Source organism: Myripristis murdjan, chromosome 16 (genome assembly GCF_902150065.1).
Source record: "Myripristis murdjan chromosome 16, fMyrMur1.1, whole genome shotgun sequence".
Lineage (NCBI taxonomy): Eukaryota > Metazoa > Chordata > Actinopteri > Holocentriformes > Holocentridae > Myripristis > Myripristis murdjan.
This window is the reverse complement of record NC_043995.1, coordinates 17,971,104-17,997,942: the sequence shown is the minus strand read 5'-3', so window position 1 is coordinate 17,997,942 and position 26,839 is coordinate 17,971,104. Positions and strand designations below refer to the sequence as shown.

Below are 26,839 nucleotides of genomic sequence, written 5' to 3'. Positions count from 1 at the left end.
GACAAAAACAATTGTAGAGAGATTACTTTTCCAAGATTATAAGTGCTGCCTGTGCTTTAGTCAAGATAGAAACACTTTTTTTTTTTTTTCCCAACACTGTGAACAATGCTTGGCACTTTAACTTTGAAAGCATTTTGACAGCCATAAATCAAAACACAGAGCAGAATTTACATGACCACACTTAACCATTTTGCTATTTTAATTTAGCTGAAGTTTTGTTTTTTGTTTGGGCCTCACCCAAATATTTTGTAATGATTCACATTTTCACAAGACAGACAAACACTTTATTGTCTCCTACAACTTTCTCTCGGCCTACAAATTGAAAGTCACTGAAACTGAAATAAAAAGTAATCATTGAAAGGCACTGAAAGTTTGTATAAAGAAAAACTGAAACAACAGGCTCTGGGGAATCACAGCCTAATAGTCAGTGTGGTAGAGAGGTGGGGGAATGTAAAAGCAAACAAAACAAACAGGATGATTTTATGTTGTTGTGGCTGAACTTTTTAGTTTACCTGTTTTATTTTAGCTGTGATCACTTTGATCATCTTTATTTTATTGCTGTTTAACTTTATTTATCTTTGTATATATCATTGTTTTATTCATTTATCTTAGTTTTGCAACTCTGTTTTGAAAATCAATGTGTACAGTGTTATATTGATAGTGTTATTATGATATGCTATTGGTTCAGATGATATCTTCTTTATACATGCTGCTTTGTGTTAGTTCATCAGTTTACTTCCATAACTAAGTTTCAGATCTTCGCCCTTACTTCTCATTTTCCATAGTTACCAGTGAGTTCCACAGGAAAGCACTGTTTGTAATGAACATCTGAAATGTGTAAAGTAAAATGTGCCACCACATGGCAAAGTGTCTGCTGTTAGTAGCAACACTGCATCATGAAGTGGATTTATGTAAAACATTATCTGCCCGCATTAACACAGGCTTTCAACATGAATTCTGTTACACCAATGGGGAAAAAAAAAAAAAAAACATCTGTGAGGAAGTAAACTTTTGCAATGCTGGAATATGAAGTCAGGGTAAAAAAAAAAAAAAAAAAAGAAGAACATTCAAAAGGAAGCAAATGGCAAATGTGCAAAGACTCATCCAAGAATGAGGAAGTAGCAAATATAAAAAACCCAGTTACCCCATCCACTGCCCTGCCACAAAGGTAAGATCAAGACATAATGCAATTTCAGAACAACTTGAAGTGATTTTTGATTTTATGTAATTAATTAATTTAGCACTCTTTTATATTTATTGCCGGCCAAGTCCAGTAAGCAGCAAATTCATTTGCAGTCTATGTCAAATCAGTGGTGATAATTGAATTTCTGTTGGAAACACTTCGCAATGAGTTTTATTTAACTTGTGCATTTTCTACATTGTGTCTTTCCCTCAGATGAAGTTTTTACTTCTGCTGGTGATGCTGACAGCATGTGCTGCTACACCTCAAGGTAAACAACTTCATAAACAGAAAAAAAACATGTTATGTTAAAACTGCTGTGCAAAGAGCATAAATGTATCCACGTGGAAATTGTCAATATTGTCTACTGCTGAACATCTATTCTCTTTAATTGTAAAATGAACTTTTAAAAAAATCACATTTATCACTATAGTAACCTTTTAAAACCTGTTTTCTAATAATGTTACTAAATAAGGTAGACAAGGGAAATAGAAAACAACAAACTGAGTCAAAAACACTCACAGCTTTAAAACTGTGGAGCGATTGATCATGAAGTGTTTTCATCTCATGTCTGTACATTTGTCTGACAGCCGTACTTGTGATATTTCCACTTTCAGCCAAGAAATAATCATTTCTTTGCAGGAAGAAAAAAATCTCAAATACAAATACAGATTTTAGATAATACTGAACAGGAGAGATGAAAACAGGAGACATGAGTCCAAAACTTCAAATCAAGATGCCTCTTAGTAACCATGCAGTTTTTTTGTTTGTTTGTTTGTTTTGTTTTATTCTTTAAAGAAATGTGACTAATGGGATGAGTTTTTTCCGCTCATTCTTGAAACACACTCCAACTTCAAGGAATGCAGCTTTAAAGCCAAGTAGGGCTTGACTGGAAAGAGAATACAATCAGAGCAGTGTTTCAATCAAGGCCATCGCTGTCAGAGGTTAATTGTGATAACTTGGATGATGAGTACAATAAGTTTCAGTAAATATATATTCACTGAAGAATATACAGTAAATTTATCGGTGTTATGCTGGCCAACATGATACATGTGCTTTGTTACAGAGAATACTTTGAGCACACAGTATGCACTAGACTGTGACGCTGTTTATTTCATTTTAAAAAGGGAACCGCACTGAATTTGAGCTCCAAACTAGGCCTAAAATGAAAAATATACAAAAATCACTTCTCAAAACAGACATGAATGACTACATGAAGTTTTTTCCAGTGGAACTTCTATTTGTCTGTGTTGTGTGTTTTGTTCAAATGTAATTTAGATTAACAACTTTACATTTTGTATCCTGGCTTTGAAAATCTGTGTTTGTGGGTTCAGATCTTTCAGGTAAAATGTTCACCTTCCCACAACAGACCAGCACCGCTCACGTGAAGCTGAGTACAACCAGAGAGGATTTCAGTGCTGTGACTGCCTGTCTCAGGTACTGGAAAGATGGCAACACTGGTGGTAGAAGCCATTATCAGCCAAACTGTGAATGGCTTGATGTGTGATTGATTGTAATGATGATGATGATGATGATGATGATGTGTCTGTGTGTGTGTGTGTGTGTGTGTGTGTGTGTGTGTGTGTGTGTGTGTGTGTGCCCATCCATAATGCCTACAGGAGTTTTACAGACCTCAGCAGAAATCACATCCTGTTCTCTCTGGCCACACCGTCTGCTGCAAATGACTTCCTGCTTTTCAAGAAGGCTGCAGCCGGTCAGATTGAAGTATATGCCAGAGATGTTACTGCAGTATTTGATGGTCAGGAATACAAACTGAACGCATGGCTGTCTGTCTGTGCCACCTGGGACTCTGCATCCGGACTGGAACAGTTGTGGCTGAATGGAAAGCCCAGTTGCAGGAAATTCACCAGCGCTGGATCAAACATCACAGGACACACCATCATTACCTTAGGACAGGTAGTACTGTCAGGTGCTAAATTTGATAGTCCTCCTGTAGATACTGATGATTGTGAATTTATGATTTGAGGAGAGGGCTTTTTTCAGAACAAAACATTTTACAATATTAGTGCTATTTATCTAAAATTGTTCTTTTTTTGGCAATGTCTACAGGAGCAGGATTCCCATGGTGGAGGATTCGATGCCAAACAGTCTTTTGTTGGCATGATCTCTGATGTCCACATGTGGGACCACGTCCTCTCACCCTGTGAGATCAGCCGCTACATGGACAACCTCAACTTCACGCCGGGGAATGTGCTCAACTGGAGGGAGCTTGACTTCCAGATCATAGGCAGAGTGCTGCTGGAAGAAAAACAAAATATCTGTTACTAAATATTACAGTCTTTCCATAGTTTTATTTTTATCAGTTGAAAGTGTCCACCATTTTTGCTTAAGACATTCAGAGTGAGTGATTTTATTTTCAAAAGATGTGCAGGTCTCTTACGTTAATCATGTCACTTGTTATGGTAACTGGAATGTCAGTTGTCTCACTCTTTTCTAAACATCCCGTCAGCGGTTTCTTGAGAAAACTGTTCAGGTCAGGCTGGCAATGTTCGCAATAACCTTTCATTGTGAGACATGGATTGCTGACTATATGCATCACAGGCTACGTTTACACGTACACAGGTATTTTTAAAAACGACATTTCCCTTCGTTTGTGCCCCTCATTTACACGCAAACGGCGAATTCGCCTCTGAAAACGATTCTTTCTAAAAACTCCGGCAAAAGTGGAGATTTAGGAAAACTCCTGTTTCGCGTTTGCATGTAAACTGAGAAAAACGGAGAAATACAGAGTTTCAGGCAGCTGACGTCACATGTGCCAAAAGTGCGCACAATGTTTCCATTTGGCTATGGTGATCATAGACATGATATACGTAAATTATGTCTATAATGGTGATGATCATGGATGCATTCACAGTAGCAGTCGCATTTCTGTCCATATGTTTGCATTTTCAATTACAGCAGCTTTTTTATATAGAGGAGCAGAGATGAATAAGGGCTCGGAGGTCAGTCTCCTCCCTCCAACACAGAGAGCCAGCCAGCGGCACCGCCAGCATCGCTTGGGTCCGACCTGGGTGGACTGCTGTCGGGTTTGGCTTCTGATTGGCTTGCATGGTTTTCTCCTTCTTCCTACCCCGCCGCCCATAGGCTTGGGGTTGTTATGATGGCGCTCAACGGCGTATTTATGCGGGTTGATGTAAACGGAAACTTTTTTGAAAACGATGCCGTGTGCATGCTGTTATTTTGGAAAACGGAGGGAGGGAAATATTCGTTTCTCAAAATACCCGACTACGTGTAAACGTAGCCACAGTCATACAACCTTGACAACCTTAAATCTGAACTGACCTGAAAACTGTTTTGCATTGTTACATCATCAAACAAATACTGTGGGAAAAATGTGACTTCTCCACTTCACAGCTTCTTGACTTGCGTCACTTGTTTCTCTGATTATCAAGCATTACTTAGAGTTCACGCTCCCAGCTTGTATGCACCAATGACAACAAAGCAATTGATACATGAATAAATGATTAAACATGATTATTAAAAGTGTGCTTTGACTGCAAATTTTTTCTTTAGTAATTTGATAAAGACCACAGTACTTTTATCTGTATATATGAAAACTAGAAGTTAGAGTGCCAGTCAGAGGCATTTTGGTCAAATGTGGTGCCAGTGGAAGTCAGTCAGCTGTCAAGCATGTGTCCTCACATACATAGTGTACATTTAAAGGAATATTCTCCCACAACCTCACCACACAGCTGCAGCATAATAGTATTAGGTTTGTTATATAACTCTTCTAGCGCTTGTTTCTTTGCTTCTATTTGGCTATCATACAAAATATTTTATACATCGTACTATGTTGTTTATACTGTGTTGGTTGTAACCTGAAATTGCTTGAGACTATCAATAGTCTGAATCAGATTTGTGCCTGAATCAAACCTTGAAGTGATTTAAGGAACCTCAAAACAGTTTTCCATGTTTGGAAACACTATAGCTAGCTATAGTTCACAAGTGGCATTCACAAGCACCTGCTTCGCTGGGAGTGATCATCATTTACCCAATCTGTGAATCATGTGTGTGTGTACCTACCTGCTGGCTCTGTTGTCATCCACCTGTCCCGACTTACTGTCTGCCTGCTCCTTCCTGGTTCATCTTCGCCGCTGCCTGCTTACCTGTTTCTGGACCCGCTGCCCTGACAACCAAGAACATTGTCTGCTTGGTACCATAGGGTTACGGTACCATAGCCCTCCCGTGTACTTTCACCTATGAAGTGAGCCCCTCCATCCTGTCTCACTTACCTGCCTGTTGGCTCGGTTTTGCCAGCCCTGGCTCCCAGGCTCTTACCCTAAGAAATCCTCCAGCTCTCAGAAGTAAAGACTGTTCATACTCATACTCTTGTATTTCTCATTCAACACAAGGCCAGCATAGGGGTATAGAGAGCAGAGTTTGATCAGGATAACATCAACCAATCTGATGTTTTGGATGAAATCCGGGGTTATTTGCTTGAACCTGAATACACTCCTGATCAAAATTTTAAGAACAGTTGAAAAATTGCAAGAATTTACATTTTGCACTGTTGAATCTTAAGAAGGTTCTAAGTAGAGCTTCAAAATGCAAAAAGAAGAAATGGGAGTGAGACAAAAAAAATTTGAGTAAGCATTTAACTGCAAACAACCATTAAACTGAAATAGGCGGTTCATCAGCTGATCAAAAGTTTAAGACCATGGGCCCTATCTTGTGCCACCCGCTATCCGCTGCCACTACCCGCTACCCGCAAATTGCGGATTTAGGAACTTCCGCTATCCCTAAACGGTATCTTGCGCCACCCGCTACCCGCTATCCGTTATGCCGACTCCGTCATTTGCGCCTGGAGGTGTGTCCGTGGGTGTGTTTCATGCGCTATCCCTAAAGTTGCTATCTTGCGCACACACTTTAGGGATAGCGGATAGCGGGTGGTCCTGACCACCCGCTATCCGCTATCCCTAAAGTTTGGGCTGTTAGGAGAGCGCGCCCAGGTGGCTTCAATGCGCGCCCCGACGGAGCCTCACCACGCACACGGTCGGACTGATACCGGGACGCCGCCGGAATGGACTGAGTATATTACTCATATAGAGTGTTTAGAGGAAAGACTTTTTTAATTGGACACTTACGCCAGCACGTTTTATTGTTTTATCATAAGCCAGCAGCTGTGCTATATTTTTATTTTTATTATTTTATTTGCCCAATCTACCTTGTCAATAAATTAGTTTACACATAGTTCCACCTCTGCCTCTTGTTTGTCTGTGGTGTGGCCCGGGGATTTTACTCAATCAGTACAACTTTGTGACACGTCCACTTGGACACATGAGACTCCACCTCCCGAATTAACTCGCCTATAATATAATATATAATATGTATATAAAGCCAACTTGCTTTAGCCTCAGTAGAAGCCCTGAGAAAATCTACCTCCCTCTCTCCATCGCGGGTTTAGGATTTAGGATTTAGGATAGCGCATCCTGCCCTTAAAGGCAATGGCACCTGGCACACTGATTGGTTTAACTGGCGCAACGCCCAAAACACGCCTATGCATAATATAGCGGGTAGCGCAGGTGTTTTGCGGATAGCGGGAGGTGCACAAGATAGCAACTTTTACGGGGGAACGCCTCTTCCTAAATCCTAAATCCGCAAATAGCGGGTTTAGGGAGTCTGGCGCAAGATAGTGCCCTAAATCTCAAAAAAAAAAAAAAAAAAACCAAACCCCCTAAAATAGAAATTAAATTTTCAAAAAAGGACTCAGTAATGAGTAGCTGCGCCATTCTTGTTAATCACCTCAAAAATTCGTTTCGGCATGCTTGATGCTAGCATTTCCACAAGGGTAGTGGGAATGTGGCTCCAAGTGGTGAAGATGGTTTCTCGGAGGGCATCCACTGTCTGTAAAAATTTCCTTGCCATCCAAACCCAAATGTTCTCAATTGGATTTAGATCAGGGGAACACACAGGATGGTTCAAAAGAGTGATGTTATTTCTCTGGAAGAAGTCCTTTGTCAGGCGGGCATTGTGAAGTGAATATGAGTAAAGCTGCTGCGCCTGACAACATCCCTGGCTGTGTAATAAAAACATGTGCCAACCAGCTAGTAGATGTCATTACTGACAATTTCAACATATCGCTGTCACAGGAGAATGTTCCCACCTGCTTCAAGACAGCCACCATCATCCCTGTGCCTAAAAAGTCTGCAGTGTCTGATCTAAATGACTACCGCCCTGTGGCACTCACCCCCATCCTGATGAAGTGCTTTGAGAAACTGGTTCTCCAGCACATAAAGAACAACATCCCTGCCAGTCTGGACCCTCAGCAGTTTGCATTCAGAACCAACAGATCCACAGAGGATGCCATCTCCACTGCTCTCCACTCAGTCTTCACTCACCTTGAGAAAAGCAACGCCTACACCAGAATGCTGTTTGTTGATTTCAGTTCAGCTTTCAACACAATCTCCCCCATGAAGTTGATTGGAAAACTGAACACTCTGGGCATCAGTACCACTCTCTGCAACTGGATACTGGACTTCCTCACAAACAGACCCCAGTCAGTTTGGATTGGCAGTCTCTCCTCCTCCACTCTAGTGCTCAACACCGGAGTGCCCCAGGGCTGTGTGCTCAGCCCCCTCCTGTTCACGCTGTACACCCACGACTGCAACCCCCGACATGGAGAGAACTCTACTGTGAAGTTCGCGGATGACACCACCATCATCGGCCAGATTTCCAACAATGATGAGTTTTCATATCGGGAGGAAATCAACCATCTTGCAGAATGGTGCACAGCAAACAACCTACTGCTCAACGTCAGCAAAACAAAAGAGCTGATAGTTGATTTTAGAAAAAAGGAGGCAAAGACACACAACCCTGTCTACATCAATGGAGCTGAGGTGGAACAAGTGAGCAGTTTCAAGTTCCTGGGAATCAACATAACAGAGAACCTGTCATGGACTTAACATATCTCTGCCCTGGTTAAAAAAAAAGCTCAGAAACGGCAGTATTTCTTAAGGAAATTTAAGAAAGCAAAATTCCCACGCCAAGTTCTTGTCAATTTCTACAAAGGAGCGATTGAAAGCATCCTGACTGGAAACATCACAAACTGGCATGGGATATGCACGGCCCAGGACAGGAAGACTCTGCAACGAGTGATTAAAACTGCCCAAAACATCATTGGTACCCATCTACCAAGCCTCAGTGATATCGGGGAGGTGAGGTGCCTGCGCAGAGCCAAAAAGATCCTAAAAGACAACAGCCACCCCAGCCACAGCCTGTTCACCCTGCTGCCGTCAGGCAAAAGATACAGAAGTATTCGCTGCCGTATCACCAGACTACAGAGCAGCTTCTTAGCTCAGGCTGTGAGACTACTAAATGCACCATCTGCACTCCTCCATGTTTAATAATTTTATTTTCTATACAATCAATTAATCAGTCAAGAGGGAACCACATTTTAATTTCATTATACAACGTGTTGTATAATGACCAATAAACTTCCTTGTATCCTTGTATCCTTGAACTGCAGCATTGTCCTGTTGAAAAATCCAGTCTTTACCACACAGACGATGGCCTTCAGTCATGAGGGATGCCCCCTGCAACATCTCCACATAGCCAGCTGCCGTTTGACGCCTCTGCACAACCTGAAGCCCCATTGTTCCATTGAAGGAAAAATCCCATGATGGCACCCCCTCCACTTGCTGTATAGAAAACATCTCAGGTGGGATCTCCTTGTCATGCCAGTAACGTTGGAAGCCATCAGGACTGTTATGTATATATTACCTATGCTTTTCTATGTTGATTAAACCTTATGATACATTTGTTGATTTTCATATAAACTGTAGAAGTGTCATGCAGGTGTTTGGTTGAGTCTGTAGCTGTAGAAGTGTCATGCAGGTGTTTGCTTGAGTCTGTAACTGTAGAAGTAAGGTTGAATCTGTAACTGTAGAAATGTCAGGCAGATGTGGTTATGGTTCTATGTAAAGGAAGGTGTCTGTCTTTGATGTGATTGGCTGTAAGTTTCCTATACCACATTCATGCGTGACTAGAATGATATAAAAGAGGCTAAGAGCCCAACATTAAACAGATTGAGTTTGGAACTCTGTGTGAGCGTCCATTCTCATTCTCCGAGCTTGTATGGGTAACAAAGGACGAGATTTCCTGCACCTGTGAGAGGACAAGAGACTGCAGTTAGAACAGAAGGTTGAATTGCTTCTGCAGTAAACCTGCAACAGAAGAATCCAACAAGGACTGTCAAGGTTAATTTTTTTCTCATCAGAGAATAAAACTTTCTTCCACCTTTCAACATCCCATGTTTGGTTGTTGGTTTGGTTGTTTTTTCTTGTTACTCAATCCGATTGCAAAATATAATTTGTTGCATAAGAAAGATGCATCTAAGATAAAGTTCTTTGGACATCTGCTGCTTCCAAAGAATGAGGAAGCAGCAGATGTATAAACCCAGTACCCCCATCCACTGCCCTGCCACTTGCATAGACGACAAGGTGAGATGTAATTTCAGAAGAACTTCAAGTGATTTTGTATTTTGTTATATTTATTTATTTGTCGATTTATTTATTGATTTATTTATTGATGGATTCATTCATTCATTCATTCATTCATTCAGTCATTCATTAATTACTGTAGAGATAATTGTATTTGTGTTGGAAACACTCAGCAATGAGTTTTATTTAACATGTGCATTTTCTACATCGTCTCTTTCCCTCAGATGAAGTTTTTACTTCTGCTGGTGATGCTGACAGCATGTGCTGCTGTTCCTCAAGGTAAACAACTTCATAAACAGAAAAAAAACATGTGTGGTTAAAACTGCTGTGCAAATAGCATACATATATCCATGTGTAAATTGTCCATATTGTCTACTGCTGAATATCTGTTCTTTTTTATTGTAAAATGAACTTTTAACAAATAGCATATATCAATATAGTAACCTTTTAAAACCTTTTTTCTAATTATGCAACTAGACAAGGTAAGCAATGGAATCAGGAAACAACAAACTGAGTCAAAAACACACAGTTTTAAAACTATGGGCCCTATCTTGCGCCAGACTCCCTAAACCCGCTATTTGCGGATTTAGGATTTAGGAAGAGGCGTTCCCCCGTAAAAGTTGCTATCTTGTGCACCTCCCGCTATCCGCAAAACACCTCCGCTACCCGCTATATTATGGATAGGCGTATTTTGGGCGTTGCGCCAGTTAAACCAATCAGTGTGCCAGGTGCCATTGCCTTTAAGGGCAGGATGCGCTATCCTAAATCCTAAATCCTAAACCCGCGATGGAGAGAGGGAGGTAGATTTTCTCAGGGGTTCTACTGAGGCTACAGCAAGGTGGCTATATACATATTGTGTATTATATTATAGGCGAGTTAATTCGGGAGATGGAGCCACATGTGTCCAAGTGGACGTGTCACAAGGTTGTACTGATTGAGTAAAATCCCGGGGTCACACACCACACACAAGAGGCAGAGGTATAACTATGTGTAAACTAATTTATTAACAAGGTAGATTGGGCAAATAAAATATTAAAATAATAATAAAAATATAGCACAGCTGCTGGCTTATGATAAAACAATAAAACGTGCTGGGGTAAGTGTCCAATTAAAATAGTCTTTCCTCTAAACAGTCTATATGAGTAATATACTCAGTCCATTCCGGCGGCGTCCCGGTATCAGTCCAACCGTGTGCGTGGTGAGGCTCCGTCGGGGCGCGCATTGAAGCCGCCTGGGCGCGCTCCCCTAACAGCCCAAACTTTAGCGGGTGGTCAGGACCACCCGCTATCCGCTATCCCTAAAGTGTGTGCACAAGATAGCAATTTTAGGGATAGCGCATGAAACACACCCACGGACACACCTCCAGGCGCAAATGACGGAGTCGGCATAAGGATAGCGGGTAGCGGGTGGCGCAAGATACCGTTTAGGGATAGCGGAAGCTCCTAAATCCGCAATTTGCGGGTAGCGGGTAGTGGCAGCGGATAGCGGGTGGCACAAGATAGAGCCCTATGTGTGTGTTATGTGTGTTTTACATACTGTGTTATACTGTAAATATGTATCATACCTAATATACAATGACATGTGACTCACACTGGATTTTGCAAGTTTGGCCCGCCATGCGTGGTGACACAAGTACTCCGCCGTCCCTCCTACCGGCGGAAGGGAGGAGAGAAGGCGTGGAGTGGGTTTGACACAGCCGATTCATTTTAACCCAATCAAATGAGCCCCTGTCCTCGCCTTTAAAATGCGCTGCGCGAAGGTGTAATGAACGTTTCCACAATTGACATGGAGGTCTACTGCCGCAGGCAGGCTTCTGGAATGTCAGGCACATGAACAATGCAATAAATACCAACAAAAACCACTATTCAATCACCACAATCACCACATACATTTATCTCCATATCGACTGTCCCATCACAACTGATGTCAGATCAAATGAGATTGGCATCGTTTGTGCTGACTGTGAGGTTTTGGTGGCGTGTGCGCACTGCACGCCAGTCAGCCAAACTTCCACTATGCCGGCTCCGCTCCGCCTTGCGCTGAAAGTAGACGTGGTTTCAGATGGCGAGGTTTGAGCACACCTCGGCAAAGCCTTTTGGCACGCAACTGTCACTACGCCAAGCTGAATCTGTTGACACCTCCCCCTGGTGCGCCGGCGCACCTCGGTCTGCCAAACTACCAAACTGTGCGCACCTCGGGTTGCGCTGGTTGAAACCAGCTCTGCGCGGGGTTCGCCTCACTGCGCTACCCTGCGCCAGGAAATTAGAGCCCATAGTGTTTTTGTTTGTTTGTTTGTTTTGTTTTGTTTTGTTCTTTAAAGAAATGGGACTAATGGAATGAGGTTTTTTTTCCTCAATCTTGAAACAGGAATGTGGCTTTAAAGCAAAGTAGGGCTTGACTGGCAAGAGAATACAATCGGAGCAGTGTTTCAATCAAGGCCATCGCCTTTCAGCTGTCAGAGGTTCATTGTGATAACTTGGATCATGAGTACAATAAGTAAATACAGTAAATTTATCGGTGTTATGCTGGCCAACATGATACATGTGCTTTATTACAGAGAATACTTTGAGCACACAGTATGCACTAGACTGTGATGCTGTTTATTTCATTTTAAAAAGGGAACTGCACTGAATTTGAGTTCCAAACTAGGCTTAAAATGAAAAATATACAAAAATTCACTTCTCAAAACAGACTTGAATGACTACATACAGTTTTTTCCAGTGGAACTTCTATTTGTCTGTGTTGTGTGTTTTGTTCAAATGTAATTTAGATTAACAACTTTACATTTTGCATCCTGGCTTTGAAAATCTGTGTTTGTGTGTTCAGATCTTTCAGGTAAAATGTTCACCTTCCCACAACAGACCAGCACCGCTCACGTGAGACTGAGTACAACAAGAGTGGATTTCCGTGCTGTGACTGTCTGTCTCAGGTACTGGAAAGATGGCAACACTGGTGGTAGAAGCCATTATCAGCCAAACTGTGAATGGCTTGATGTGTGATTGATTGTAATGATGATGATGATGATGATGGTGATGATGATGATATGTCTGTGTGTGTGTGTGTGTGTGTGTGTTGTCCACAATACCTACAGGAGTTTTACAGACCTCAGCAGAGCTTACGGTCTGTTCTCTCTGGCCACACCGTCTGCTGCAAATGACTTCCTGCTTTTCAAGACGGCTACAGCCAATCAGATTTATGTATATGCCAGAAATGCTGATGCACTATTTGATGGTCAGGAATACACACTGAACGCATGGCTGTCTGTCTGTGCCACCTGGGACTCTGCGTCCGGACTGGGACAGGTGTGGCTGAATGGAAAGCCCAGTTCCAGGAAATTCACCAAATCTGGATCAAACATCAAAGGACGCACCATCATTACCTTAGGACAGGTAATACTGTCAGGTGCTAAAGTTGATAGTCCTCCTGCAGATACTGATGATTGTGAATTTATGATTTGAGTGTAGGGCTCTCATTTCAAAACAAAACATAAAATACTTACAAAATTTGTGTGATTTATCTGTTTTTGCAATGTCTACAGGAGCAGGATTCTTATGGTGGAGGATTCGATGCCAAACAGTCTTTTGTTGGCATGATCTCTGATGTCCACATGTGGGACTATGTCCTCTCACCCTGTGAGATCAGCCGCTACACGGACAACATCAACTTCACGCCGGGGAATGTGCTCAACTGGAGGGCGCTTGACTTCCAGATTACAGGCAGAGTGCTGCTGGAAGAAAAACAAAATATCTGTTACTAAATATTACAGTCTTACCATATTTTTATTTTTATCAGTTGAAAGTGTCCACCATTTTTGCTTAAGACATTCAGAGTGAGTGATTTTATTTTCAAAAGATGTGCAGGTCTCTTACGTTAGTCATGTCACTTGTTATGGTAACTGGAATATCAATTGTCTCACTCTTTTCTAAACATCCCGTCAGCGGTTTCTTGAGAAAACTGTTCAGGTCAGGCTGGCAGTTTTCGCAATAACCTTTCATTGTGAGACACGAAGTGCTGAATATATCCATCATACAATCTTGACAACCTTAAATTTGAACTGACCTGAAAACTATTTTGCATTGTTTCACCGTCAAACAAATATTGTAGGAAAAATGTGACTTCTCCAATTCACAGCTTCTTGACTTGCGTCACTTGTTTCTCTGATTATCAAGCATTACTTAGAGTTCACGCTCCCAGCTTGTATGCACCAATGACAACAAAGCAATTGATACATGAATAAATGATTAAACATGATTATTAAAAGTGTGCTTTGACTGCAATTTTTTCCATTAGTAATTTGATAAAGACCGCAGTGCTTTTATCTGTATATATGAAAACTAGAAGTTAGAGTGCCACAGCGCACCTGCGCTTTGCCAGCTGGGTGTGGCCAGGTGGATTTTGCAAGTTTGGCACGCCATGCGTGCTGGCGCAAGTACTCCGCCGTCCCTCCTACCGGTGGAAGGGAGGAGAGAAGGCGTGGAGTGGGTTTGACACAGCCAATTCACTTTAAACCAATCAAATGAGCCGTGGAGGAAGAGAGCAGCCGCAACACACACTCAGGACAATGAGGCCAGTCTTGGCTGCTGGAATGTTGCTGGAGCTACCTGCCATCCATCTATCCACCCATCCATCCATCCATGCATCTATCCTTACATTCATCTTCCTCATTCCCGTCTTTCCATTACCTACCTGCCTCGCATCTCTCTTTTTCCAGCTCTGTCACTGTCTGTTATTGATTTTTACGAGCAAATATAAATTTAATTGTGAAGCCCCCATTTTTCATCAATGTTTTTACCTCAAAGGATAATCCTCACCATCTTCATATAAATACATGTTTGTTTTGCAACTTTCGACTCCATCACTTACTGATGCAACAACACAGTAGAGATTAAAACAAAATCCGGTTCATGAAAGCTTTTACATTTGCTGTTCTAAACGCCCAGTGTCTGGCAAGGAACTGATGCCTTTTACATTTTCGATTTGTGTGGAATATTTATATAGATCTGGAAGAAGAACTGGGTAGTTAACATGAGCAGCGCCAGACACTATGACTGGAAAAAAGACATCACTGTAATGGACACATTGTTTGACTGACAGGTGATCAGGTTGGGTTTTCACTACGCATGCCAAACGATGCCAATCTCCTTTGATGTGACATCAGATGTCGGGACAGTCGATATGGAGATAAATTTATGTGCTGACTGAGATAGTAGCATTGAATAGTGTTTTTTGTGGGTATTTATTGCATTGTTAATGTGCCTGACATTCTGGACATCTGCCTGTGAGGTTTTGGTGACATGTGCACACTGTGTGCCGGTCAGCCAAACTTCCACTACACAGGCTGCGCTCCGCCTTGCACTGAAAGTAGACGTGGTTTCAGATGGCGAGCTTTGAGCGTACCTCGGCGAAGCCTTTTGGCACGAAACTGTCACTGCGCCATGCTGAATCTGTCAGCACCTCGCCCTGCTGCGCCGCCACTCCCATCTCAGCGCACCTCGGTCTGCCAAACTACCAAACTGTGCACACCTCGGGTTGCGCTGCTCGAAACCAGCTCTGCACGGGGTTCGCCTCACTGCGCCACCCTGCGCTGCGCCGGGAAACTAGAGCCCTATGTTTCCATTACTACACTTGTTAAATTTATTGTCTTTTGTCCTGAATGAAGTGAGATAGATTTGAATCCACTGTTTTGGAATAATAAACACACCCTCTCCTTGCTTGGGACAAAGCTCCTTGGTATTGTGGTTTTTCTTCAATAAATCCAAACCACACATCTTTAGTGTACACCCATACAAGTGCAGTGCACCATGCAGCGCTGCAGGTTGCAGATCCCCAAATAAAAAATATCCATAGCCTACATTAAGCTATTAGAAGGCCTTGAAATTACAGGAAGACCTAATGAATCATTTTTCTTTTCATTCACAGGTCTTGAACATGTCCATTTGCAAGACTTTAGAGTCACCAGACTGTTTGGTGTTCCTTACAAATTGGACTTTCCGCTCTGCAAGCTAAATACTCTGCTTAAGAGCTTGTATTTCTCTGTCTCTGACCTCAGTGATTTCTATGAAACATTTGGAAAATGTTTGACTGTTGTTGTAGTGACTTGATATATAGTTATTTTGTTTCTTCAGTAGGTCACTTACCTGAAAAACATTCTTCTGTGAATTTCAGTTCAGATCTCGCCAGCTTGGGTGACATAGCTAACTGAGCAGGGAAATACAAGTGTGGCTTGTATTTCTGTCTGAGTTCAACACAAGGGCAGCATAGAGGTATAGAGAGCATGGAGGCATACAGTCATCACTGCACCACAGTTTGAAGAGTTTGACCTGAGGCCTGTACCATAAAGCTGAATTAACATAGTCAGGCTTTCTCTTACTTATCTGGCTTCACTTAACGAGACATCCACACTCAGGATTTTCGGTACCATAAAGCCGGCTATCAACTAACTAATTCAACCCAGGCTTTCCAATCGAGATCTGTGCGTGCTCACATAAAAAGGGCGGAGTTTGCTGCATGCGACCAATCGCAGACATGGAAAAATCTATCCGAGCCGTATACGTCACAACCGAGGAGTAGACAATAATCAATAATCATCAAGCTGCCAAAAGCCGCAAGGAATGGTGGCAAAAAATCGCCGACTGTGTCAATGCGTAAATTAGTGCGATAATAATATTACTTCCCCGCCATGACGGCACGAGTAGAACTGACTACAGTAATGTATGTGTTCAGTAAATGAATGTGTCTCCCACTCAGCCGTACACTCCCGCAGAGGAACTGGCCCTCTCTCACAGTGAGGGTCGACCCTCGCTGGACCGCTGCCTTCAGTTTGAGTTTTGTCAGAATCGTCACTTTGATTCAACTGGTTTTGATATTTCATTTTATAAAGCATCTGACGCCTCGTGATTATTCTGCTGATTAAAATATTATTTCACTGTCACGTAAAGACAGTAAAACATTTAGGGCCCTATCTTGTGCCACCCGCTATCCGCTGCCACTACCCGCTACCCGCAAATTGCGGATTTAGGAACTTCCGCTATCCCTAAACGGTATCTTGCGCCACCCGCTACCCGCTATCCGTTATGCCGACTCCGTCTTTTGCGCCTGGAGGTGTGTCCGTGGGTGTGTTCCATGCGCTATCCCTAAAATTGCTATCTTGCGCACACACGGATAGCGGGTGGTCAGGACCACCCGCTATCCGCTATCCCTAAAGTTTGGGCTGTTAGGAGAGCGCGCCCAGGCGGCTTCAATGCGCGCCCCAACGGAGCCTCACCACGCACACGGTCGGACTGATACCGGGACGCCGCCGGAATGGACTGAGTATATTACTCATATAGACTGTTTAGAGGAAAGACTGTTTTAATTGGACACTTACGCCAGCACGTTTTATTGTTTTATCATAAGCCAGCAGCTGTGCTATATTTTTATTTTTAATATTTTATTTGCCCAATCTACCTTGTCAATAAATTAGTTTACACATAGTTCCACCTCTGCCTCTTGTTTGTCTGTGGTGTGGCCCGGGGATTTTACTCAATCAGTACAACCTTGTGACACGTCCACTTGGACACATGTGGCTCCACCTCCCGAATTAACTCGCCTATAATATAATATATAATATGTATATAAAGCCAACTTGCTTTAGCCTCAGTAGAAGCCCTGAGAAAATCTACCTCCCTCTCTCCATCGCGGGTTTAGGATTTAGGATTTAGGATAACGCATCCTGCCCTTAAAGGCAATGGCACCTGGCACACTGATTGGTGAAACTGGCGTAACGCCTAAAACACGCCTATGCATAATATAGCGGGTAGCGCAGGTGTTTTGCGGATAGCGGGAGGTGCACAAGATAGCAACTTTTACGGGGGAACGCCTCTTCCTAAATCCTAAATCCGCAAATAGCGGGTTTAGGGAGTCTGGCGCAAGATAGGGCCCTTAGCATCAACTCCCGTGTGGACTTTTCAGGGCAGACTCCCTAAATACTAAATATGAGCAAACTAATGGAAACCTAAAGGAGCCCAGAGGCTGGCGTGTATTTTATCAGACTTTTATTTAACCCTTTGAATTAAATTCCCCTAATTTATTTTCATAAACATTAAAAAAAAAAAAAAAAAATCATTAGGCTACATCAGTCTACAAGATAAATTTTTGGTTGGACAGTGCAGTCATGAGTAAAAAAAAAAAAAAGAAAATACAAGAAGAATTGTAAAATGTATTAATTTTAATTTTATAAAAGAAGAAGAAAGGGAAAATGGGCAGGCCATTTTCCAAGAGAGCTGATTGGTCAGTAGGTGGGGCTTTTCTACCTGCTGAGCTCTTATTCTGAACTTAACCTGCTCCGGAGCAGGTTAGGTGTTCAGCATACGTTACCACGGCAACGTAGCCCGATAAAAAGTAAGCCACCTTTATGGTACAGAAAAGCCAGGGTTAAGCCTGAAGTTAGCTCGCTAAGCCGAAATCCAGCTTTATGGTACAGGCCTCAAGACAACATCAACCAGTTTGATGTTTTGAATGAAATTCAGGGTTATTTATTTGAATCTGAATATACAGTACAGAGGAAGGGATCAGGTAATGCAGGATGGTGACGCAGAAGAACAGGAGGATTTAGCTACGCAAGTGGACGTTCTAAAAATGCTTCCCCTCCAGACAGTCACTGGCAGTGGCTAGGGTTAATTCAAAAGTGCCCTGCCATGTCTATGGAGATGGATTAATGTTATCTGTTTCCCTGAACAGGGCTGTTTCTGAACATTTTAGGACTCTAAGTGACTTCACAGTGTGGGGCCCCCAAAACCCAACTACTGTCATTTTAATATCCCTGAATATAAAATGAATGATGAGGCATACTTTATTATGAATAAATCTTTTAAATAACAAATATAAACACCACTCTGTGTTTGTGAAAGGTGTCAATGTGCCTGGCTTTGTCTCCCCATGTCTGGCATGCCCCAGACTTATGGCCTTGGTAGCGTGGAGACAGTCCATCTTACCAGTGCAACTAAAGGTGACCTACAGCTGAAGAGAAAAATCTGTCACATGCATTATCCATCCAAACTATTGCAACAAATTAGTTTTATATTCATAAAACAGAGCAATTTGATGACAGTGACACAAAAGTTCAGTTCAAAGTGATTAAAGTACAAGATTAATTCCAGCTGCTCCATTTGTTGATTAGGTCATTTGTAACATTAACTTGGATATCAACCGCAGTGGTGTCCAGTGGTGCAAGTAACTAATTACATGTACTTGTACTTTTTTGTTAGTTCAACTTTTACTAAAAGGGATAATTCAAATTTTTGGATATGAAGTTGTATGAAATCGTCCTCGGCAGTGTAGTGCTTGAAAGGGGATTTTTTTTTTTTACTTAAAGTATCCCCTGGGCCTCCTGAAGTATTGAAATAGGTATTTCCGGCTAGTTCACTGGGGTCAAAAATACAAAGTTTTGCTACATTTACATTATACATTTCTGTCACAAAAACAACTCTGGGAAAAAAACTCAGACTTCACAATCACTTGGCACCAAGTACATGATCAGCCATAGCTGGTTGGATTTTGCTGGTTCCCAATGATCTTGAATGGTCAAAGGGCAGTGTTTTGATATTTTAAGCCATAAAGCTGAACATAACCTGCCCCATATCAGGTTAGCCATGCAAGATAAGTTACCATGGTGACCAAGCTGGGTTAAAGGTAAGCCATCTTCGTGATACAGAAAACTCAGGCTTAAGGTTGAAGCTGGATTACCCCATAATCTCGCTTCATAGTAGAGGCCTCTAGGCATAGACACAACAAGGAACACACACACAAACACAAAAACAAGAGAGAGAGACCAGAGAGAGATGCTAGAACTGATACTGCTCAGGGTGCTCATGACAGTGTGCATGTTTGTATGTTTATCTGTGTTTGATTAATGATTGAAGAGAAATGAATTGATTTGATTTTCCCTCTGCCTTCTCTGCACCATTGCCCCTCTGGCTGGCCTATAAACCTGAGCCTGTAAACTTTTAATAAGGGCTATAAATAAATTTGAACTTGAACCCACTGGAATCTGAAGTAAAAACAAAAACAAAAACAAAAAATCAAAGCTTCGTGGAGCAATTGTATGTATGTACTAGCATGCGTGTGAGATAGATAGATAGATAGATAGATAGATATACTTTATTGATCCCAACCAGGGAAATTCTGGCGCTGTACAGGTGGCAACAAATTTCCATGTTAAAGGTCAATAAAGAATCAAACTATACTAAGGAAGTAGGAAGTATAAAAATGCATGACCTTTTGCACACAATAGATCCTGACATTTGCATAGACAATAAGGTAAGATCAACACAGGATATCCGCTGTAATATTAAAGGGAGGAAGCTAAAATGGTATTGTAAATTTTACAAAAAGTTTATTTATTTATTTATTTTTATATCCCTTAATTTAGTTTAGTTTTTCTGACATAAAGAGAATTCACATCCTGTTCTCTCTGGCCACAACTTCTGCTGCAAATGCCTCCCTGATTTTCAAGAATGTTGCAGCCAGTCAAATTGTAATATTTTCCAGAGATGTTACTGCAGTATTTGATGGTCAGGGATACAAGCTGAACACATGGCTGTCTCTTTGTGCTACCTGGTACTCTTAGTAACCATATAGTGCTTTTGTTTTGTTTTGTTTTTTTTTTTGTTTGTTTGTTTGTTTGTTTGTTTGCTTGCTTGACTGGCAAGAGAATACAATTGGAGCAGTATTTCAATCAAGGCCATCGCCTTTCAGCTGTCAGAGGTTCATTGTGATGACTTGGATCATGAGTACAATAAGTTTCTGTAACAATATATTCACTGAAAAAAATACAGTAAATGTATCGGTGTTATGCTGGCCAACATGATACATGTGCTTTGTTACAGAGAATACTTTGAGCACACAGTATGCACTAGACTGTGACGCTGTTTATTTCATTTTAAAAAGGGAACTGCACTGTATTTGAACTCCAAACTAGGCTTAAAATGAAAAATATACAAAAATTCACTTCTCAAAGCAGACATGAATGACTACATGCAGTTTTTTCAGAGGAACTTCTATTTGTCTGTGTTGTGTGTTTTGTTCAAATGTAATTTAGATTAACAACTTTACATTTTGCATCCTGGCTTTGAAAATCTGTGTTTGTGGGTTCAGATCTTTCAGGTAAAATGTTCACCTTCCCACAACAGACCAGCACTGCTCACGCGAAGCTGAATACAACAAGAGAGGATTTCAGTGCTGTGACTGTCTGTCTCAGGTACTGGAAAGATGGCAACACTGGTGGTAGAAGCCATTATCAGCCAAACTGTGAATGGCTTGATGTGTGATTGATTGTGATGATGATGATAATGATGATGATGATGTCTACAGGAGCAGGATTCCCATGGTGGAGGATTCAATGCCAAACAGTCTTTTGTTGGCATGATCTCTGATGTCCACATGTGGGACCACGTCCTCTCACCTCCATCTTTACACGGACAGCCTAAACTTCACGCTGGGGAATGTGCTAAACTGGAGGGCGCTTGACTTCCAGAACAAAGGCATAGGCATGTCCACCATTTATGCTTAAGACATTCATAGTGAAGTGATTTTAATTTCAAAAGCTGTGCATGCCTCTTTTGTTAATTGAAATATCAATAGTCTCCCACTTTTCTAAGTATTTTCTCAATGGTTTCTTGAGAAAATTGTTCAGGTCAGTCTCCCAGTGTGTGATCTTCATCTTCTGCCTTGTTCAGACATTGGTTTCTGTGCAGTTCCCCTGTATGGATTTTGCTGCCTTTGTTGACTGCCTTTCCATGTAAGACCTCTCATCTACAAATTACTTAACTTTCCTACAAGCTGTTTTTGGTTTTCCTCTGCATCTGAGTCGCAGTTTTGTGCAGGGTCGTTACAGTACAATGTGGCCATGACAGACTCAGCAGAGAAGGATGCTCTTCGCTTGGCTCTCCATACCCAAGGGAAGATGCTTCATGGTCATGAGCGGCAGGTGTCTTCTCAAGTGGGTGGAGTGCAGGAACTGCACGTCAGGCAGGACACTTTTCAAACTGCCATGACAAACATAGATAGTTTCAACAACTATCCACCCAGTTGCAGCAGATGCTTACTCTCCTGAAACCTTCAGCATCTGTCCCACCTGCTCAACCTTCTCCTCAGCCCAGGGAAACTCAAGCCTCTCTTCACTCTGAGCCCTGTCTCCCTAGTTTTGAGAGGCATGATGGTGATCCCTCTACTTGCTGCTCCTTCCTGTGACTATGCTCTATGACTTTTGGACTGAAATCTTACTCTTACTACTCCAAGAGCTATGGTGCCACCTTCATGATAACCCATGGGAAAAGCTTGAGTGGGCCATGGCAGAGTGGGACAAGCAATCTCCCACATTTCACTCTGCCAAGAGTTTTGCTGAGGCCCTCTGCAAAGTTTTTGACCACCGCACATCAGACAGAGAGGCACCTCTAGGGCTGTTGGTCCCGTGACAAGGAAACAGTCTTTCGCACCTTGGCAGTGGCGAGCGAGTGGGATGCAAACTCATCTGACATGTTCCTGCAAAGTTTAGCTGAGGAAATTAAAGATCACTTGGCCCCATTCAATTTGCCCTCCATTATGTCGGGTAACCACTCTGAATTGTTCTCATTTTCTAAGCACTGACTCACCTGATGTGCCATTCGCTTTAGGTCACCCTTGGCTCAAAAACAGCATCCCCATATAGACTGGTCTACTAGGCTAATTTCTCCTGAGAACTCTGACTCCACCTCAGATTTTCCAGACCGCTCCCTGTCTACCTGGATTTAAGAGAGGTCTTTAACAAGTCCTGGGCAACCTTCTTGCCTCCCCATTGACCCCTATGACTGCTTCATTGACCTCCTCCCTGGGGTCTCTCTTCCTAAAGGCCATCTCTACTCCCTGTTTGCCTTGATGACATTTTCAGTTTTCCAAGTCTGAGGAGGAGTGTGTGCTGCATGTCTGGCAGGCTCTTCAGTGGCTGCTGGAGAATCAGCTGTTTGTGTTGGCTGAAAAATGTTGGTTCCACCAGCAGTCTGTTTCCTTTTTTGGATTCATTGTGGTGCTCGACACCTCCCAGATGGACCCTCCTAAGGTTAGTGCAGTGATGGACTGGCCTGTTCCCATTGACAGAAAGCAGCTACAGAGATTTTTGGGCTTTGCAAACTTCTACAGACATTTCATCAGGAACTATAGCTCTGTTGCAGCCCCTCTCCATGCCCTGACATCTCCAGGAACCAGGTTTTCATGGGGTCCTCAAGCTGAGGAGTCTTTCTAGTCCCTCAAGTAGCAGTTTTCCTCTGCCTTCATCGTCACCTTGCTGGACCCAAAACACAATTTTATTGCTGAGGTTGAGGTGGACACTTCTTTCAGTCACTCTTATTTTACCCTGTCCTATCACCCTGGTTCCAGAAACGTAAAGCCAGATGCCCTGTCCTGCCAGTTTGAGCATGAGGACATCCCTGCCACAATCCTGCCACCCACTTGTGTCATTGGAGCAGTGACGTGCGGCATTGCTGACAAGGTCAGGCGGATGCTGGAGGAGATGGAGATTCCTGAGGGCTGCCTTGAGAATCAACTCGATGTAAAATTCTCCCACAACTTCACCACACAACTGCAGCATTACAGTATTAGGTTTGTTACATAACTGTTCTAGAGCTTGTTTCTTTGCTTCTATTTGGCTATCAGACAAAATATTTTATAATTATATAAAATGCCACTTGTGCCACTTATGCCACTTGTGAATATTAAAATATTAACAAAAATATTCACAAGTGGCATTCACAAGCATCTGCTTCGCTGGGAGTGAACACCATTTACCCAATCTGTGAATCGTGTGTGTGTATCTACCTGCTGGCTCTGTTGTCGTTCACCTGTTCCCGACTTACCGTCTGCCTGCTCCTTCCTGGTTCATCTTCGCCGCTGCCTGCTTACCTGTTTCTGGAGCCGCTGCCCTGACCACTAAGAACATTGCCTGCTCGGTACCATAGGGTTACGGTACCATAGCCCTCCCGTGTACTTTCACCTATAAAGTGAGCCCCTCACTTTATAGGTGTCTCACTTACCTGCCTATTGGCTCGGTTTTGCCTGCCCTCCACCCTCTGCCCGTTCCTCAGTAGATTTTTTTTGTCACTGGACAGCCTCCCTCAGAAGGTAAAATGTTATACTCACCATTGTGGACAGATTTTCTAAAATGCTTCTAAACCCTTACTCCTACTCATGTATTTCTCATTCAACACAAGGCCAGCATAGGGGTATAGAGAGCATAGTTTGATCAGGACAACATCAACCAATCTGATGTTTTGGATGAAATCCGGGGTTATTTGCTTGAACCTGAATATACAGTGCAGAGGAAAGGATCAGGCAAAGCAAGATGGTGACACAGAAGAGCAGGAGGATTTAGCTAGGCGTGGGACGCTCTAAAGAAAACAATATTGTTATTCTGTTGGTGATACTGACAGCTAAAATCACCAGTATTTCCTTATTACTCAATTCGATTGTAAAATATAATTGGATGCGGTTATCACCTTTAAGAAAGATAAGAAGAAATAAAAAGTTCTTTGGAGGTTTTCTGCTTCCAAAGAAAGAGGAAGCAGTAAATATAAAAACCCAGTAGCCCCATCCACTGCATTGCCACTTGCATAGATGACAAGGTAAGATCAAGACAAGATGTAATTTCAGAAGAACTTCAAGTGATTTTGTATTTTGTTACATTTATTTATTTGTTTGTTAATTTATCGACTGACTTATTGATGGATTCATTCATTCATTTATTACTGTAGAGATAATTTGTATTTGTGTTGGAAACACTCAGCAATGAGTTTTATTTAACATGTGCATTTTCTACATCGTCTCTTTCCCTCAGATGAAGTTTTTACTTCTGCTGGTGATGCTGACAGCATGTGCTGCTACACCTCAAGGTAAACAACTTCATAAACAGAAAAAAAACATGTTAAGTTAAAACTGTTGTGCAAATAGCATAAATGTATCCATGTGGAAATTGTCAATATTGTCTACTGCTGAACATCTATTCTCTTTTATTGTAAAATGAACTTTTTTAAAAAAAATTACATTTATCACTATAGTAACCTTTTCAAACCTGTTTTCTAATTATGCAACGAGACAAGGTAAGCAACTGAATCAGGAAACAACAAACTGAGTCAAAAACATTCACAGCTTTAAAACTGTGGAGCGATGTGTGTTTTACATACTGTGTTATACTGTAAATATGTATCATACCTAATATACAGTAATATATAATATACAACATGTGACATGCACTCACAATCACTTACTGTAATCATTCATTCATTCATCTTCTAAACCGCTTATCCTCACTAGGGTCGCGGGGGGGGGGGTGCTGGAGCCTATCCCAGCACTCACAGGGAGAAGGTGACTTACTGTAATCATTTATCCTCTTAATAATGTAAAGTGTTTTCATCTCATGTCTGTACATTTGTCTGACTTTACACAGCCGTACTTGTGATATTTCCATTTTCAGCCAAAAATGAATCTCAAATACAAATACAAGATCTTAGATAATACTGAACAGGAGAGATGAAAACAGGAGACATGAGCCCAAAACATCAAATCAAGATGCCTCTTAGTAACCCTATAGTGTTTTTGTTTGTTTTTTGCATTTTGTTTTGTTTTTTAAACTAATTTTTCCTCATTCTTGAAACAAGGTGTTGTCACTCCCCAACTTCAAAGAATGCAACTTTAAAGCCAAGCAGGGCTTGTCTGGCAAGAGAATACAATTGGGGCAGTGTTTCAATCAAGGCAATCACCTTTCAGCTATCAGAGGTTAATTGTGATAACTTGGATCATGAGTACAATAAGTTTCTGTGACAATATATTCACTGAAAAAAATACAGTAAATGTATCGGTGTTATGCTGGCCAACACTATACATCTGCTTTGTTACAGAGAATACTTTGAGCACACAGTATGCACTAGACTGTGATGCTTTTTATTTCATTTTAAAAAGGGAACCGCACTGTAGTTGAACTCCAAACTAGGCTTAAAATGAAAATATACAAAAAATCACTTCTCATAGCAAACATGAATGACAACATGCAGTTTTTTCCAGTAGAACTTCTATTTGTCTGTGTTGTGTGTTTTGTTCAAATGTAATTTAGACGAACGCTTTACATTTTGCATCCTGGCTTTGAAAATCTGTGTTTGTGTGTTCAGATCTTTCAGGTAAAATGTTCACCTTCCCACAACAGACCAGCACCGCTCACGTGAAGCTGAGTACAACAAGAGAGGATTTCAGTGCTGTGACTGTCTGTCTCAGGTACTGGAAAGATTGCAACACTGGTGGTAGAAGCCATTATCAGCCGAACTGTGAATGGCTTGATGTGTGATTGATTGTAATGATGATGATGATGATGATGATGATGTGTATGTGTGTGTGTGTGTGTGTGTGTGTTGTCCATAATGCCTACAGGAGTTTTACAGACCTCAGCAGAAATCACGTCCTGTTCTCTCTGGCCACACCATCTGCTGCAAATGACTTAATGATTTTCAAGTGGGCTCCAGCCAATCAGATTGAAATAGCTGCCAGAAATGTTGGTGCAGTATTTGATGGTCAGGAATACACACTGAACGCATGGCTGTCTGTCTGTGCCACCTGGGACTCTGCGTCTGGACTGGAACAGTTGTGGCTGAATGGAAAGCCCAGTTCCAGGAAATTCACCAGCGCTGGATCAAACATCAGAGGACGCGCCATCATTACCTTAGGACAGGTAGTACTGTCAGGTGCTAAAGTTGATAGTCCTCCTGCAGATACTGATGATTGTGAATTTATGTTTTGAGTGTAGGGCTCTCATTTCAGAACAAAACATAAAATACATACAAAATTCGTGTTAATTTATCTTTTTTTTGCAATGTCTACAGGAGCAGGATTCTTATGGTGGAGGATTCGATGCCAAACAGTCTTTTGTTGGCATGATCTCTGATGTCCACATGTGGGACTACGTCCTCTCACCCTATGAGATCCACTGCTACATGGACAACATCAACTTCACACCGGGGAATGTGCTCAACTGGAGGGCGCTTGACTTCCAGATTACAGGCAGAGTGCTGCTGGAAGAAAAACAAAATATCTTTCACTAAATATTACAGTTTTTCCATGGTTTTATTTTTATCAGTTGAAAGTGTCCAGCATTTATGCTTAAGACATTCAGAGTGAGTGATTTTATTTTCAAAAGATGTGCAGGTCT

At 41.9% G+C, this 26,839-nt stretch overlaps 4 protein-coding genes across 5 annotated transcripts; all 4 read left to right on the top strand.

Annotated features, from left to right (window-relative positions):
• Positions 1–1,372: 1,372 nt before the first annotated feature.
• Positions 1,373–4,684, top strand: LOC115373976 (mucosal pentraxin-like). The gene is made up of 4 exons (XM_030072653.1): positions 1,373–1,451; positions 2,515–2,617; positions 2,800–3,097; positions 3,251–4,684. Exons 1-4 carry the CDS (start codon positions 1,397–1,399, stop codon positions 3,467–3,469), a joined length of 675 nt encoding a protein of 224 aa, XP_029928513.1. The 5' UTR covers positions 1,373–1,396; the 3' UTR covers positions 3,470–4,684.
• A 4,937-nt stretch (positions 4,685–9,621) lies between these two features.
• On the top strand, positions 9,622–26,756 carry LOC115373975 (C-reactive protein-like). 2 transcript variants are annotated; one of them, XM_030072651.1, is made up of 5 exons: positions 9,622–9,639; positions 24,482–24,536; positions 25,809–25,911; positions 26,065–26,362; positions 26,514–26,756. In XM_030072651.1, the coding sequence occupies exons 2-5, from the start codon at positions 24,482–24,484 to the stop codon at positions 26,730–26,732; spliced, it is 675 nt and encodes a 224-aa protein (XP_029928511.1). In that variant the 5' UTR covers positions 9,622–9,639; the 3' UTR covers positions 26,733–26,756. The 2 variants fall into 2 exon arrangements, with proteins under 2 accessions (XP_029928511.1, XP_029928512.1); XM_030072652.1 differs by lacking the exon at positions 9,622–9,639 and adding an exon at positions 19,910–19,935.
• Positions 9,855–13,899, top strand: LOC115373977 (C-reactive protein-like). Its single transcript, XM_030072654.1, has 4 exons — positions 9,855–9,918; positions 12,466–12,568; positions 12,731–13,028; positions 13,178–13,899. The coding sequence occupies exons 1-4, from the start codon at positions 9,864–9,866 to the stop codon at positions 13,394–13,396; spliced, it is 675 nt and encodes a 224-aa protein (XP_029928514.1). The 5' UTR covers positions 9,855–9,863; the 3' UTR covers positions 13,397–13,899.
• Positions 19,735–21,187, top strand: LOC115373623 (C-reactive protein-like). The gene is given in 5 exon segments (XM_030072111.1): positions 19,735–19,740; positions 20,132–20,235; positions 20,876–20,939; positions 20,989–21,077; positions 21,079–21,187. Coding segments are annotated over 5 exon segments (372 nt in total).
• Positions 26,757–26,839: the final 83 nt, after the last annotated feature.

Coding starts and splice junctions, on each gene's coding strand:
- LOC115373976 (XM_030072653.1), top strand. CDS start 1,397: ATGAAGTTTTTACTTCTGCTGGTGATGCTGACAGCATGTGCTGCTACA. Junction 1,452..2,514: donor ATGTGCTGCTACACCTCAAG/GTAAACAACTTC, acceptor TTGTGGGTTCAG/ATCTTTCAGGTAAAATGTTC. Junction 2,618..2,799: donor GCTGTGACTGCCTGTCTCAG/GTACTGGAAAGA, acceptor TAATGCCTACAG/GAGTTTTACAGACCTCAGCA.
- LOC115373977 (XM_030072654.1), top strand. CDS start 9,864: ATGAAGTTTTTACTTCTGCTGGTGATGCTGACAGCATGTGCTGCTGTT. Junction 9,919..12,465: donor ATGTGCTGCTGTTCCTCAAG/GTAAACAACTTC, acceptor TTGTGTGTTCAG/ATCTTTCAGGTAAAATGTTC. Junction 12,569..12,730: donor GCTGTGACTGTCTGTCTCAG/GTACTGGAAAGA, acceptor CAATACCTACAG/GAGTTTTACAGACCTCAGCA.
- LOC115373975 (XM_030072651.1), top strand. CDS start 24,482: ATGAAGTTTTTACTTCTGCTGGTGATGCTGACAGCATGTGCTGCTACA. Junction 24,537..25,808: donor ATGTGCTGCTACACCTCAAG/GTAAACAACTTC, acceptor TTGTGTGTTCAG/ATCTTTCAGGTAAAATGTTC. Junction 25,912..26,064: donor GCTGTGACTGTCTGTCTCAG/GTACTGGAAAGA, acceptor TAATGCCTACAG/GAGTTTTACAGACCTCAGCA.